The sequence below is a fragment of the Elaeis guineensis genome, chromosome 7 (genome assembly GCF_000442705.2).
Source record: "Elaeis guineensis isolate ETL-2024a chromosome 7, EG11, whole genome shotgun sequence".
Lineage (NCBI taxonomy): Eukaryota > Viridiplantae > Streptophyta > Magnoliopsida > Arecales > Arecaceae > Elaeis > Elaeis guineensis.
In genome coordinates, this window is record NC_025999.2 from 92,801,414 (window position 1) to 92,817,035 (window position 15,622).

Sequence of the window (15,622 nt, forward strand, 5' to 3'; positions counted from 1 at the left end):
AAAATGGGCAAAAATAGAGGTTCTTCCGCAACAAAATCTGGTGACTCCGATCGCCGGCGAGCATGCACACCAACACGGGAAGGAAAGGAGAGAAGAGAGGAAGGAGGAGGAGGCTCACCTTCGACGTCGGTGAGGCTTTCCGACGAGAAATTGGACGGGCATAGGTCGGATCTCCACAGTGGTTTTTCGATGATTGCCGTCGACTGGGCTTAGGATCTTCGATGAGAGGGAGAGAGGAGGGTTCTCCTCCTTAAATAGAGCTAGAGGGGGGGGCTCTTTTCTGACTCCGATTGGGAGCTGACGAGAGGAAGAAGACTCCCTTCGGGAGTCTTCTCCTCTATTTTTTTTTTGGGCTTTGGTGGGCTGGGATTCTTTACTCGGGCTGGGCCATCACATTCTTTCCCTCTAAAAGAAATTTCATCCTCAAAATTTTTCTTGTTTGAGTCTTCATAGTTTCTTACTTGAATCTCATCTACAAATATTTTAATATTCTAATTCTTGATATAAAATTCATTCTTAAATCATTTTATAAAGAAAAAATCAATACATCAAATATTGATCTGAAATGGAACCATTCATTTTCTTATTTATCAAGATCAACATCTCAAAGATTTTTAATGTTTCAAGATTTCGAAATTATGATCTCATTTCTTGTAAAAATTAATGTTCAATATCTCATGACTCAAATTAAAATCAAATCTATCTCTTGTGAATAGAAGAAGGTCAATGTCTCTATTCTTGCATAAGAACTTCATTCATCATCATTCATTTATTTATTTATTTATTTATTTTAAAATATTAACCACTCTTAATTTCAACCCATCATAAGATAGGAAAACATACTTTCATAAATTATACTATGACATCCTAATCAATCAAAATTCAAAAATATTTTTTCTTATTCATACTTTCAAAAGTTGAAGATTTATCATTTCAATTTCATTCTCGAACTTTTGATATTTTAATTCTCAATATAACTTCATCATTTAATCATTTCATAAAGAAAAGATCAATATCATCGGTGTTGATTAGAATCAAAATTACTATTTTTAATCATCAAAATTTTCTTACTCAAACCCTCGAACTCTTAAATATTCTAATTCTTGAAGCAAATTTCATTAAGTCATTCCATAATAAAAATCAATAACTCAAAAATTGATCTAAATCAAAACTATATATATATATATTTTTATAATCAAAATCAATGTCTCTATTCTAAGTAAGTATATCAATTTGCTTTATCTAAATATTAACTATTCTTAATTAATCGATTCATTATCAAATTAAATTATAAATAACTTCAATTTATCTTTTGTAGAATAATCGTCAATATCAATAGATAACCTCAATCTTTTTCATTCAGTCAGAGAAATAATAATGATCAAAAGAGTTCTAACTTCAAATTTTATTATACCCTGGAGATAAATATTTGAGTATAATAATCTAAGATCAAAATTATTATTCAATAAACAATCTCAAATTCTTTCTAATAAATAGATAATTATAAAATTCAATTCTAGGATAAAAAAAATTATCTCAAAATATTCTAAATCTAAAATCAAAAATCAAGGGTCCACTCATCCTAAAATCAGGATGCTAAATATTTTTGTAGCATAGTAGGTGGAAGCACTACTTTTAAAAATCACATTAGGATATCTAAAATAATTTAAAATTTTAAAATATTATTCTTTCTAATATCAATAAATTTTTTGTATCAAACTATATCATATATCATAATTCTTTAACTCAAAGGGTCAATATTCCTGACTTACTCAAAGTAATCCAGATTACAATGCTTTCGCAGCGCACTCTAATTTAACAATCAAAATTTCTTAGGTTCACCAAAAAAAAGTTTGATCAAATTATTTCTTTATCTTATCAATAGAAAAGATCTAAAATTTTAAATTTCAATTGAAGTCAAAGATTAACTTTCGATTCTCATTCATACTTTTACTAGTATACAATAATCTTGATTAACCCTTGAGTCCAATATCATATTTAAACCATCATATAGATTTACTATAATCAATATGAATCAAATCTTAATTCTCATATCAATTCAATTCGATAATTTTCAAACCAAAAATCCTTATAAGTCAAATCAATAAAAAAATCTTTCGATGCTCCACCAAATTTGGACATAATCAGAATATATAAGAATTTCAAATCATTATTTTTTTTTCTAAAATTTTTATCATCAGGATCTTTAATATCTATCAAATATCCTTTCATAACAATCATACAAGCTTCAAAAAAATCAAATCTCTATTTAATAGTAGATTCAATTAGGGATCTCGTTAACAAAAATAAAGAAACTCCATATCAATTCCTAAATCCAAAATTTCTAAATTATAAATTCATATAGATCCCTTAATTTGAAATAAATATAAATCAGATCTTTTATCTTAATCTAAAGATATCAATTTTTCTTTAACAACCTCAACAATAATATCAGAAAATCTCTTGGTCAACTTAGATACGAAATCTTTAAATTGAAATTTCATGCACATCATGTAGTCTCCAAGAGACATAATAAGATCCATTATTTAGATTTAAGGATAATGATTAAAGATTCCAGTATGATGAATATCTTTCAATCTCAAAATCAATTTCATCAATAAGAAATATACTTTTTTGCAATATCTCCAAATATGCATTCATCCTAATATGTCACTTTATATATGATCCACATACCAAGTTCACTTTCGATAAATATTCCAATCAAGCATCATAAAAAAAAATTTCTTAGCCCATTCTGGAACAACATTTTATTATCAAATCTTTATCTTGCAAATAATAGTCAACTTTTCAACTAGAAGTAATATCATAGTATTATTCTCACATCGAATTTGAACTTACGATTCACTTGAATAATCAATGATCAAATTAATAACTATAATGCACAATAAAATTTTATGTCAATCCTTTTGTGATTACTTTCGATCAAGATCTAACTAATCATATCATGATCTATAGATTATCCATCATATTTCAAACTCCATATGTCATAATCTCTTGCAATCCTTTTATACATAATCTCAATATTTAATCAAAATTTTTAAATATTTCTCCCACTATAATCATCAAAGATCTACACTATAATGTCCCTAGTGTCTATCCACTTATACCCATTCTATATCTGATTTTATGTTTCATAATTCATCAACTTATGCTCTGATACCACTTTAATTGTTACGCCCCCGATCTGAGATTGTGAATCAAGGGTCATGACAACCGCCGCATACTCATAGAAAACTCTTCCCATAAGCATGCAAGGCATCTCATCATACTATCCTAAAACAACAGTGGAATAATTAGTCAATAATTTAAATCCAAAATATAACGATCTAAATTTTTTTTTTAATGTCTCAATAAATTCAACAATGATTTATAGTCCTTACATCAAATTCAATAAGACGTTCAATCGAAAATAAAAGTATAGAGATTCTACTTCTGATCACTCTTCCATTCATATCTTGTATCATCTTAATTCCTCAACATCTGTAAAAATAGTAAAATAGGAGGTAATGAGCTAGACAGCCCAGTAAGCAATGATCACTTCTCAACAGATTTCATCAGACATTTAAGTAAATAATCATTTATAGAAGATAAGTATATAGAGTTCATCAATTCGAAATCAATTTCAATTATGCAACATAATTCATGCCAAATTCATTTCTTTTTCGAAAATTCAAGTTTCTTTCCAGATTTCAATTTCTTTCATTCTTAAATTCTTTTCGTCAACCATGAGCTATGACCATATTTTTTCTATGGCAGGGTCATAACACCGCGTATCTTCTTGCGGTGAGCTGCGAATCATCTGGCAGCAAAGTCCTTCGGAACCGCTGGTCTCTCTGGCGGTTTATCGCTGGTCTCTCTGACGACGTAAACCCTCATGACAAATCAATTACCAACGTATATGCCCCATTGACGGGGTCCTTTACATAGTCAGGTTGTCAATTCATATTGTTCTTATATCAGAATTCTTCATAAATCGTGTTTCATATTCTAATTTTGATAATAAAATATATAATCATGTAGTATCAAAATCAATCAATATAATGCATCATGGAATCAATATGTTCAATCATGCTTCATCATTACATTTCAAATAAGATATTTTCATAACAAAATACCATTCATCCAATTCATGCATCGTTTCACAAATCATGTCAGAAAAATACATTATAATTTGTCGATAAATCTAGAAAAAGTGAAACATTACTTACCTCGAACGTATTCCAATAAATCCACATAATTCTATAAATTTTCTTCTAAAAATTCTGTTCGTAGATCATATCGCGATATCGCATGATCAAACATCCACAATTCTATACAGAATCAATTTCAATAATTAGAAAGAGTACGAATACCATATTTCAATGATTTAGATTGGGTCCGATCATCTAATTTCATCTAATCAAAATTTAATTAGAACCTAAACGATCCAAAGTTTGACTATCAGATCAAATCGGATAAGAAGTGATAGGATCGAAGTTTCTTCATCGATTTCATAAAATCAAGTGGAGAGAGAAAATCAGAGGAGAGAGAATTCATGAGGTACAATTCGAATTGATCAGGTGACACAATCCAACATTACGATTGGTCCAATATCTCGATTGGTGAAATCAACATGATCAAATCAAGTCATGGCTAGATCGGGATCATGAATGATCAAATCTAAAGATTCATGGTCTGATCAAGGTGGGTGCCAATACACTACCCAACAATCATGGATCAAGATTCTTCATCAGATCAAAAATATTAAAAGAAACTCTCATTGATAAATCAATCAAGAGAGAAAAATCGATAGAGAGAAAAATGGCTTTAGAGAGAGAAAATTCTAGAGAGAAAAAATTTTAGAGAGAGAAAATTCATCTTGGACTCCTCGAACGATATGATTCAACAAATCTGATCGATCAGATAAAATCATGCTGAAATTATCATGTGGATAATTTAATAAAATTATAAAAATTAAAATCTAAAAATACCTAATCTGATCAAAGTGGATGTCGGTGTACCATCCGGTGATTACAAATCAAAAATTTATTACTACGATCATTTAAATTCATCATCATTCTTCTCAAGATTCTAAAAAATCTTAGGAGAGAGAAATAATCTAGTGAGAGAAAGTAGAGAGAGAAAGTTTAATTTTAGAGAGAGAAAATACTAGTTCAAGCTGAAGGGAGAGAGGGAAGAGAGAGAAATTCTGTTTCTCATATTTTATTATTTATATCATTATTTATTAATTAATTTATTTTATTTTTCTTTCTTCTTTTCTTTCTTTCTTTCTTTCTTTTTCTTTTTCTTCACGGAAGAGAGAGGAGAGAAAATCCTATTTATTATTATTATATTATTATTTTTTTTTCTTTTTTTTTTTTCTTTTCTTTCTTCTTCTTCTCTTTCTTTTCTTTTCTCTTTTTCTTTTTTCTTTTTCTTTTCTTTTCCTTCTTCTTCTTCTTTTTCTTTTCTTCTTCCCGGGCTTGCTTTGACCGAAATAGGGGATCTTAAATCCCCTCATTGGAGTTCTGACCAACGGTGCAGCCAGCGTGGGGCGACCGTCGGCAGGAGGAGGGCGGCCCAACGATAAGAGGAGGGCCAAACCTGTGGTCGGCGGTGACCACCAACGTCGGAAATCAAAGAAAAATGGGCAAAAATAGAGGTTCTTCCGCAACAAAATTCGGCGACTCCGATCGCCGGCGAGCATGCACACCGACACGGAAAGGAAAGGAGAGAATAGAGGAAGGAGGAGGAGACTCACCTTCAACGCCGGTGAGGCTTTCCGACGAGAAATTGGACGGGTTCAGATCGGATCTCCACGATGATTTTCCGGTGATTGCCGTCGACTGGGCTTAGGATCTTCGGTGAGAGGGAGAGAGGAGGGTTCTCCTCTTTAAATAGAGCCAGAGGGGGGCTCTTTTCCGACTCCGATTGGGAGCCGGCGAGAAGAGGAAGAAGACTCCCTTCAAAAGTCTTCTCCTCTATTTTTTTATTTTTTGGGCTTTGGTGGGTTGGGATTCTTTACTCGAGCTGGGCCATCAGAGATGGTCTTCTTTTGTAGGCTGAGAGATAAATTTTTATTTTTTTAAATTTAAATTTTAAATTTGAATGCATGTATTCATGATTTGATGGGGGATTTTTTTTTTCCTCCACTGTGCTGGGTTTCTTTTTTCTTTTCTCCGTATTCTCTTTCTTTTTAATAATGAATTTGGATGGTTTTCCCTCCCTTTACATAAAAAAAAGAAACGTAAGGTAGTTTGATGGGACACGAAGCAAAGAAAGGGGGAACTCTTTTTGATATGGGAAAGAAACGCAGAACTCAACCAGGAAACATGTCATATCCTTACTCTATGCGTACAGACAAAGCACGGCCCAGAGGCCTGCGAAGGTTGCGAGAAGAGGGGAGTAAACAAGACAACGAGATGGCCCATGCATAGGATCATGCGAACAACAACCCGCCACGTCGATTTCCAATGGCATTTGCCCCTCATGGTCGGAGGATTGCCAATAGAATCTGGCAAAAGGAGCAAACCGTCCATGCAAAATTGGTGTTTTGCCAGAAATTTTCTCTCTTATATAAAAATGACATTAAGGAAGATTACTAATTGATCTCTCACAAAATAATGGTGAAGCAAACCGTCTGAGATCTATTGAAAATTGAATGTGTTTTTTTTGGTCTTCTGCACAGAGAAAAATTAACTCAGCATCAATGGAGTTCAAGATTCATGTAATGTCTGATGATTAGTTCTCAGTGCATTGCTGAACATATGATGATAAACACAAATGTTAAATTCTCCGCAATGTAGTGGAGGTTGGCTTAAAGCAAATGCTGATGCTGTATTTGGACGCTGAATGGTTAACCGGAAGGTAGACGGATTTAATCATATGCAATCATTCACTTGTTCTAAGCTAACTAGCGAATAAAGTTACTCATTGTTTGGTTGAGAAGAGTGAGGGATGGTAAAAAGTAATATTAGAAAATGGATCTCAGGGAAAAAAATTGAAGGAAAAATAAGGGGTGGAGGGGCTGTCGGCCTAGTTAGCTTTATTTTATCCTTCTTTATGGAATACAGTTATTCAGGTTAAGTACCTTTTCGGTTTGTGACTGAATAATTTTATCCATCATTTTGTGCTATTATTTGGCTAGTTAAATTGACAACTTCCTCTTACTCATTGTATATCATCAATCAAAAACCGCCTGAATATCCCTTTTGCAGCAAATCCAAACTACCTGCGCTCTTAATATTATGCATCTGGGAATAAATGTCTAAAATTGAAGACTTAAAAAGTTAAATGAAATATGGCTTGGCCTTCATTATTAAATGGTAATGAAATGAGGATTGTGAATCAATTTATATTTGTCTTGTTCTTTACAATGGTTTTCGTGACATATGAGATGGCCTTTGTTTTTGTTTTTGTTTTTGTTTTTGTTTTTGTTTTTTTTGGGGGGGGTAGAATCACACCTTTCTTATCTCCTAATATTAAATGCAACTAACATCTTTAATAAAGTATTCCCACCTCTCAGATATCGCCAGGCGAGTACATCGATGCCAACTTCTAGTTTCCAGTAAAAATAATTATTCCCTATATCTTCGTTATAATAATTTTTTAATGTAATATAAAATTTTACATACATGAAATCCAATGTGATAATATTTAGACTCCCACTCTTTGTCGCTGATTTCAATAAGTTGTGGAAGCAGATAGTCAAAACACTCCTTAATTTATGTTATGCAAATTCCATATCGTTTTTCATAAAATAAGAGCTCGTTCTTGGGAGAATAAAATATTTATAAAAAAGTTGATAACTTTTTCATTAACTAATCTATCTATATTTTTTATGTTTTGGTCAAAAAAGTGAGATTGCTAAATTAGGTTTCTATAGGCAACATTTACCAACACAATGGACAGAAAAACTTACCCATTTGAAAGATGGGTTAATTAGTTTCCCATTAGCTGGAGGCCTTATTTTTTATTTCTAAAATACCCCTTCTTATGTTAATATACCAACAAACTCTAACTTCTTGTTATTTTTATCTATAACAAAACCTAACCTAAGCAGTGATACTATAATCTTCAACCAATTTCCAACTAAAAGATTGGCGGAATCTGATCAGTCTTTCATATATCTAACTTAAAATCTTTTTTTTCTTTTAATTAGTGAGTTTTACATCTTTTCTTGTTAGTTATTATGAATGACTCTTTCTTCTTGTCCTTCAGTGGAGATTAGATCCTTTTACTCTTTGATTTGATAGATTCTATTATTTTTTTCTTTTGCCATGTCTTTGAATCATCTAGTCCTAATTTTATATGGGTAGAAAGGATACTCTACGAGGAAATTAGGCTCCAACCACTGAGAGACAATACACAGTGAGTGTGTAAATTAAATATCGAAGCATAAAAAGGTATCATGAGAAAGATGGATGGTATTACTATTGAATCCCGGACTGAAGTTGAGGTTAGTGACACCGAGGTGAATCGAGGTCGGTGGTGCTAAGAAAGTACTCTAGAGAAATAATGGACTTGGAAAAAAAAAAGTTCTTGGCTAAAGTTGGTTCAAGTGGGATTTTTTGATGCTCAAATAAGTTAGGAATCAATAAAGGAGTGAGCTGGAGAGGCTCGAGAGCTTGTATACATGAGGTTGCATGCTTCTTTCTATTTATAGAGGGAAGTCGAAAGCTAGTTCTACAAGGAGTGGCGGTCATATCCGTGGAGATCATGCTTCGTGTACTATATGCGGCAAGAATAAGTGATCCGGTAGTTTCGGATGTCTTATCCATATCATTGCTATTTGGTATCAATTCTAGACGTAACTGTCGTTAGAAATTTCAATCTACTGAGATCGTGATGTTATCTTATTGAGGTTGGGCTCACTAGGCCAGTAATATCCGAGATATTCCTTCTTCGGTATGAGTCAAGATCGGTAACATATTCGCACATCAGAAAGATCTTAATAATTTATCTGTGAAGTCGTAATATAAAAGAATATGAGTAATAAATCTTAGGTTCATCTTCCAATTTACAAAATAATGTAGCTAAATTATTTTATAATCCAAGTGTTATCCGGATAATAGTCATTAGAAAAATACATATCTGCATATAACTTCACACCCTCGAAAGAATCTACCACTATGACGCTAGCAATTGGCAAGTCATACCTGTATGGATAGCTATTGGCAAAGAAGATGCTGTGGTTACACAATGCTTAATTATTAAAAGCTTAGATTGCATACCGTTACCCAATGGTCAATCCTGGATCGTCGAGAGATCACCAAATTTTCATTTTCCTTCAAAACTGGCTTTGATTTGTAATTTTCATTCAAGACGACTTGGAAATCTCTTTCTTAAGCTACCCACGGCACTCAAAACGCTTTATTAACGTAGACAACCCCCCACCCAACACACACACACACAAAAAAAAAAAAAAAAAAAACACTTTTTTATGTTTTGATGTGGAAAAAAAAAAAACACTTTATCAAGATATAAAAATGTTTTAAATACAATAAATAAATAAAATACCGTGCTGAATGCAATGTGATTGACGACAGCAGGATTCGAACATATGTGCTGAATATGGTTGATACTGCTGATCAACAACTTACTTTGCCGAAAGTAGTTATCCAGCTTTCCCGACGACGGAAGGTCTGTTCCCAATTCGAAATCGCCCCTGCCCCCAACCTCGCCGATCACAAGCGGACGATGCTCGGCCCTGCCGGCGCCGACTTTGCGTCCTCCTCCTTGCCGCCTCTGGTGGACGCGGGCGACGAGGGGATGCGCACGGCGGTGGCGAAGGTGGAGCGCATGCTTGCTTACTCGTTCCGGGACCCGAGGCTTCTGGAGGAGGCTTTGACCCACTCGTCCGACACGGAGCACCCGTCGTACCAGCGCCTAGAGTTCCTGGGGGACGCCGCCCTTTGTCTCGCATTCACCAACTACGTCTACCTCAACAACCCGGGCGCTGGCCCCGGCCAGCTCACCGTCCTCCGCGCCGCGAACATCTCCACCGAGAAGCTCGCCCGCGTCGCCGTCCGCCACGATCTCTACCGCCTCGTCCGCCGCAACTCCCCCATGCTCGATCAGATTGTATCCATCCATCCATCTGAATTATTTATCATAAACAAAGAGGCGAACATCTTCTTAATTCTTGATCTCCTAATCAGGTGGACGAGTTCACTCAATCGGTTCTTAGAGAAAGGGATGAGGACTTGGGATGTCTGCACCACGGCGGCAGCAGCGTCAAAGCCCCCAAAGTTCTCGCCGACATCGTGGAGTCCATCACCGCCGCCGTCTACGTCGACTGCGATTTCAATCTTAAGACGCTCTGGAGGGTAAATTCCTGGAATCCGGAAGTTTTTGCTTTTGCATTCGCCTCTTGTTTGCTTTTCTTTGATCTTAGGATGCCGTCATCGTTGGAGTGGGAGCAGGTAATTAGGAGCATGTTGGAGCCGATAATTACGTTGGAGACTTTGGATGAGCAGCCGGTGACGACACTCTACGAGCTCTGCCAGAAGCGTGGGAAGAGCGTCTACTTCAAGAACTGGAAGAAGGGACAGACGAACGTGATGAATGTGTTTGTCGATGACAAGCTCATTGGAATTGGGTCATCCGAGCAGAAGATAATCGCGAAGCTCAACGCTGCGAGGGATGCGCTGGAGAAACTGTTATGCCCCGAGGCGGAGTATATGGATATGGAGCCGAGTTTGCCGAGAGGGGATGAAGCAGGAGAGCAGGTAGAAGGATCAAAGCAGAAGCTCAGTGAGCTGTGCAGCAAGAATCGTTGGCCGAGGCCGGTCTACAAGTAAGCTTCTCTCTTGCTTCAGCTTATGTCTGGCTCTGTTTCTCGTGTTTTTTTGTTAGACTGGGAGCTTCTGTTATATTTGCTCGACAATTTTTTTTTTGTTAAAATTTCTGTTTCTCACTTCATTTGAAAGATATGAAATCTGGAATTGTGTTTGAGTTGGCTTCCATGCAACATCTTTGGCTTCTCTGATTGTTGCAGCAGGCTTAAAATAATGTCGGCCAATGGATTGATCTATTGATCTGTTGCTGGTTTTGATAACCATTATCTACTCTCTACGTAGTAGCTTCCTTTCACTTCCGTCATGCGGTGTGTAGTCAGATTCAGATTTGTTTTGCTGCAGAACTGTGAGAATGACGTTTTGTTGGGGAGTGATATGTTCAAATTTTTAAACTTGTTCATTTGGACATTGTTAATATACCTCCATTATAAGTATACACTTAATTTCAGAAAGAGCAGGATGGCTTTCATAAACTCTAAAATTGACAGTTGCTAATTCATGTCTTATTAATTAGCATTTCTTTTCTATTTTTGATGGATTTTGTCTCTGTGCCTTTGCTTTCTAAATGAATATATGATCCTTAAAACTGATATGTGGTTTCAAAGGGACTGGGAAGGCTACAATCTTTATCCATAATACTCTTAAAAGGAAAAATAAGCAAGCTGATCATACTTTCTTTCATCAACCACATATATACTACTAAAATACCCTTACTGAAACTGCTTAGCGTTTTCCACTTCTATTTCACATTTAGAGACTCTTTATTACTGAAATCGTGAAGATCCTAACTATATCTCCATTCAATGAATCAGTTTGTACATGTACTCTTGTACTGTTATGCGTGGAATTAAAGAATGGAGTAAATAAAGCATATAAAAAGAATAGGACTTTGAACCTATCAAGAAAGAAGGTTGCTTAATGGATACTTTTTGCTATTGGATGACGGTCTTAATGCACCCTGTTTTGTGTGTATAAAATCTTAGACATAGCATGAAGGGACAAATAAAAATAATTGCATATAAAAAATATAATTTTACTTATTAGGAAGAAATGTCAACCATGTGGGAAAGTCTAAAATGTTTTCTTATAAAGGGCTTAATGTCTTCCACCCCCACTTCTTAACATACAAACTCTGCTATTAAAATATAGAAAATCCTACATGTACTTGAAAACAATACCGATATTTTTTTCCAACTTTAAAGCAAGTAAACTGAAATTTTTCTTGCATAATTTGCTACAAAAACTATTCTAAGCAGTCCTAGTTGCCATTTCTTGCTTGCAATTCATGGTGAGGCATGCCAAGGGTAAAGCACAACTTTATTATGATTCGGTAAAGAGTTTTTCTCCTTTCAAAAGAGATGCCCAAATGGCGAGCCTTATGTCTGTCAAGACTCAAATTTAGGTCTATTGAATTTGATGCTATTGCACCATTTTAAAAATATCTTCCCTTCACAGAACCAATAATAGATTAGTTATTGTTTCCTGTAGTTGTAGGATTACATTTCTGAATCTGACCTTAGGCCTCCATCTGATTGACATGCTCTTAAGTAATATTTGTAACTGTGAAATGTTGCAACGACACTCCATATGGTAGCATATTTCCACTTTAGTAAGTGAGATGCAGAAACAATGTTTTTATTTTTATTTTTATTTTATTTTTTGTCCATTCAAATCCACAAGGACACTCTTGCAAAAGTTTCAGGGTATTTGTCCGAATACAAAGGACAAAGGGCCTGATTATCATCATATTCAATGAAGATCAATTGCCAGGTGATGGCAATGAGGATAACTATTTGATAAGTTACTTTAACTTTTAGTTGTGACTACCACAAAAGTCATTGTGCATATGCAGAATGACAATCAGAAACACATTTGTGGGCATGCACCTGTCTTTTGATAAATTCCTCTAAGGTCTTGTCGGCAAATATGCCAAAATGAGCTAATTTCATGGACACTCTGGAACTAATTTCTTTTGGAACAGAAGTTGTTTATGATAACAGGAACTTGAAGTTGTTGCACATTTAGCCATAAAATCAACAAAGAAAGATGAGTTTGAAATTATCTGCATGCTTGCAAATGCTATGTTATTGTTTAAAATAGATCATTAAATCTATGGTAGAATAAAGATGAAACACAATGTTTTACGTGCACCCAGCATTATCAAGGAGAACAAGGGGGAGGGTGTGGAAATCTCAACAAAACTTATTTTAGGAAACAAACAAGCGAATTTTTGAATTTCTAACCCAGCCAATCCTTACAAATAGTGCTTTAAGACTAGCAAATGTCACTATGCAATTCAATACCTCATCTAAAGATAATGCAAACCTAGCTAGTTAAGATAAAAGAAAAGTCTTATGAACATAAGCTAAAATATTTAAACTTCTAAATTGTTCCCAGTTTACAGAAACATAACAGAAAATCAAAAGATATGAACCCATGTAATCTTTAGGCTTTGCAGTTGCATGTCACATTTACGGGACACCAATTATCAAACTGAACGTTTGTTTTGGAACTCATCATTCGTATCATTACGATTTCATTGCTTTCTCTTCTGTTTTGCACTGTTTAAAGCTACTTATTCAGTTTGGATTGTGCTTGCTGAGTTGTTAGGATACTCGTGCCAAGACAAAGTTCCTCCAACATCGAGGAAAGAGCTCAAGATTATGAAGATGGAGATTTAATGATGATTCCTTTATATGAATAACCATTTATTGAGCATGATAGTACAGATTTATCATCGAAATTTGAAATAAATAAAAATTTATCTTTTGGTGGAATATTCTCATTTTTTGTGCTTGAGCAATCTCACATCTTCTTCCCTCAGGTCCTCCAGTTCTCCCCTTTGTGTTATCCCTGGTCCATATTCTTTTCTAGCTAGCATTAGAGTTCAAGGCATCTTATATTACTTAGTATCAAAAAAGTTGGAGTTTTTCAGCAATGTTTAATATCAGAGTAAGTTTGATTCCTTGGACAAAGCAATTTCAGTTCCTAGCACCAAGTGAGTTTGATCCCTTGTGTTAAGAGTTTGATCATGCAAGCTTATTTGCTTCTGGATGAATGAAGTTTTTTTATGATTTGGATTGTCAATGGCTGAAAATTTCAATGGACAATCATGTGACTTCAGTACTGACCTTTAAGAAGATCGCCTGGCAGAAATCTGGGATCCTCCATTTTTCCAAGATGTAATTCTTCATTTGGAATGAACATGACACTGTTAAAGAATATTTCATAGATCTTGTGCATAGAAATGGGAAGCAAACCTAAAATGAAAACTAAAGACGAAACAAATGAAATTGAAACTGTGACTGCAATCTGCTCAAATATTTAGGTACACAAATTTTGAATTATCTTAAAAGGGGATATGATTCTTGGAAACACATCAAGCTCAAGGGAACAAATAAAAAAAAACAAATGAGATTCTCCCCTCTCTCTCAAAAAAAAAAAAAAAATGAAAAAAAGAAAAAAGTTGAATGAGGTCGAAACTTGCATAACTAATCGAGTCGTTGACTGGAATATGCATAGATATGCAGTAACACAAAAAGAATATTCTAAGAGGAAAATGAGGAATGTCAAATATGTATGAACAATTGTTAACATGAGATGAAGACCTCTCTCTCTCTCTCTCACGCGCACGCACACAAAGATACTTTTACAATAATATCTGAATTAACTATTGGCTTCTTTCTGTTTTTCCAATCATGTATGTGTCATATCTTTGTATGTGTTTCTTTTTTCCCTTGAAAATAAGGCGCCACACACACACACACATACTTTTGCAATAATATCTGAATTAACTATTGGCTTCTTTCTGTTTTTCCAATCATGTATATGTGTCGTATCTTTGTATATGTTTCTTTTTTCCCTTCAAAATAGGTGGGTAATGCTTAAATTGTATAGTTTTCTCGTGGTTTTGTAGCATCTCCAGCGTCGATACCATGGGAACGAGGACATAAGCATCATTGTACTCGTAATCACATCATTGAACTCATCGTTCCTGTTTTAAGAAATGACATTCTTTTGGCATTGCGGGTAGATTGAGAAATTTAACTACACTGACATGTTTTTGAAATTTGCAGAATTGAGAGAGAACATGGGCCTGCTCATGACAAGAGATTCATTTGTTCAGTTCAAATTGAGACTTCAGACAATGCTTTTATGACATTGAGTGACCCAAAGTCAAGGGTGAAGGATGCGGAGAATGCAGCAGCATGTAAGATGCTTTCCGAAATACTGATTGGTGTTGAGTAATCCGACACACCTCCACCCATCAAAAGCTCCATTACAGAAACCAAGTTAACTTTTTTTCTATTAGTAACTTTTTAGTTTAAATTTTAATGCAGGTCACTGTTTGTCAGTATTATTATTTTATGGGGGTTGTAATATTTATTGGCCGTATGTTCTTGGGGAACCATATACAGCCCTTGGCTATCCCTTGCTGGTGTGTGGTTGTTGGAACTGGTAAAATTGGTACCTTGGATTGATCCATTTGACTTGATGTGCTTTTTGAGAAGTTCGCTAGTTAAGACTCCATGCTTATGAGTGCTCAATCCTCTGCCGTTGGTTCCACACAAATCATCATTGTGGGTTCTTTTTGTAGGGCCTGCTAATGAAGGTGAAGTTAGTTTAATATATATCTAATGCTGACAATTATGAGGCAATGTTTTCCGAAAACATTGTTTTCGCAGAGCTTTTCTAGCTTTACGATCATCTATAGTACCATGAAAATACAGAGACATTACAGCCGTCTATGATACTATGAAACACCAAACTCTGGGGAACCGTCACGGTGCTTCCATACAAGCACTTCAAAAGTCTATTTCTCA

At 34.8% G+C, this 15,622-nt stretch overlaps 1 protein-coding gene across 5 annotated transcripts; it reads left to right on the top strand.

Moving 5' to 3' along the window:
• Positions 1-9,558: 9,558 nt before the first annotated feature.
• LOC105048540 (ribonuclease 3-like protein 2) lies at positions 9,559-15,327 on the top strand. Of its 5 annotated transcripts, none has more exons than XM_010927871.4 (5): positions 9,559-10,083; positions 10,161-10,328; positions 10,425-10,798; positions 14,716-14,766; positions 14,876-15,327. In XM_010927871.4, the coding sequence occupies exons 1-4, from the start codon at positions 9,574-9,576 to the stop codon at positions 14,750-14,752; spliced, it is 1,089 nt and encodes a 362-aa protein (XP_010926173.2). In that variant the 5' UTR covers positions 9,559-9,573; the 3' UTR covers positions 14,753-14,766; positions 14,876-15,327. The 5 variants fall into 5 exon arrangements, with proteins under 5 accessions (XP_010926173.2, XP_010926174.2, XP_073116308.1 ...); XM_010927872.4 differs by having other exon boundaries at positions 14,716-14,760; positions 14,876-15,015; XM_073260207.1 differs by lacking the exons at positions 14,716-14,766; positions 14,876-15,327 and adding exons at positions 13,410-13,522; positions 13,624-14,707.
• The last annotated feature ends 295 nt before the right edge of the window (positions 15,328-15,622 follow it).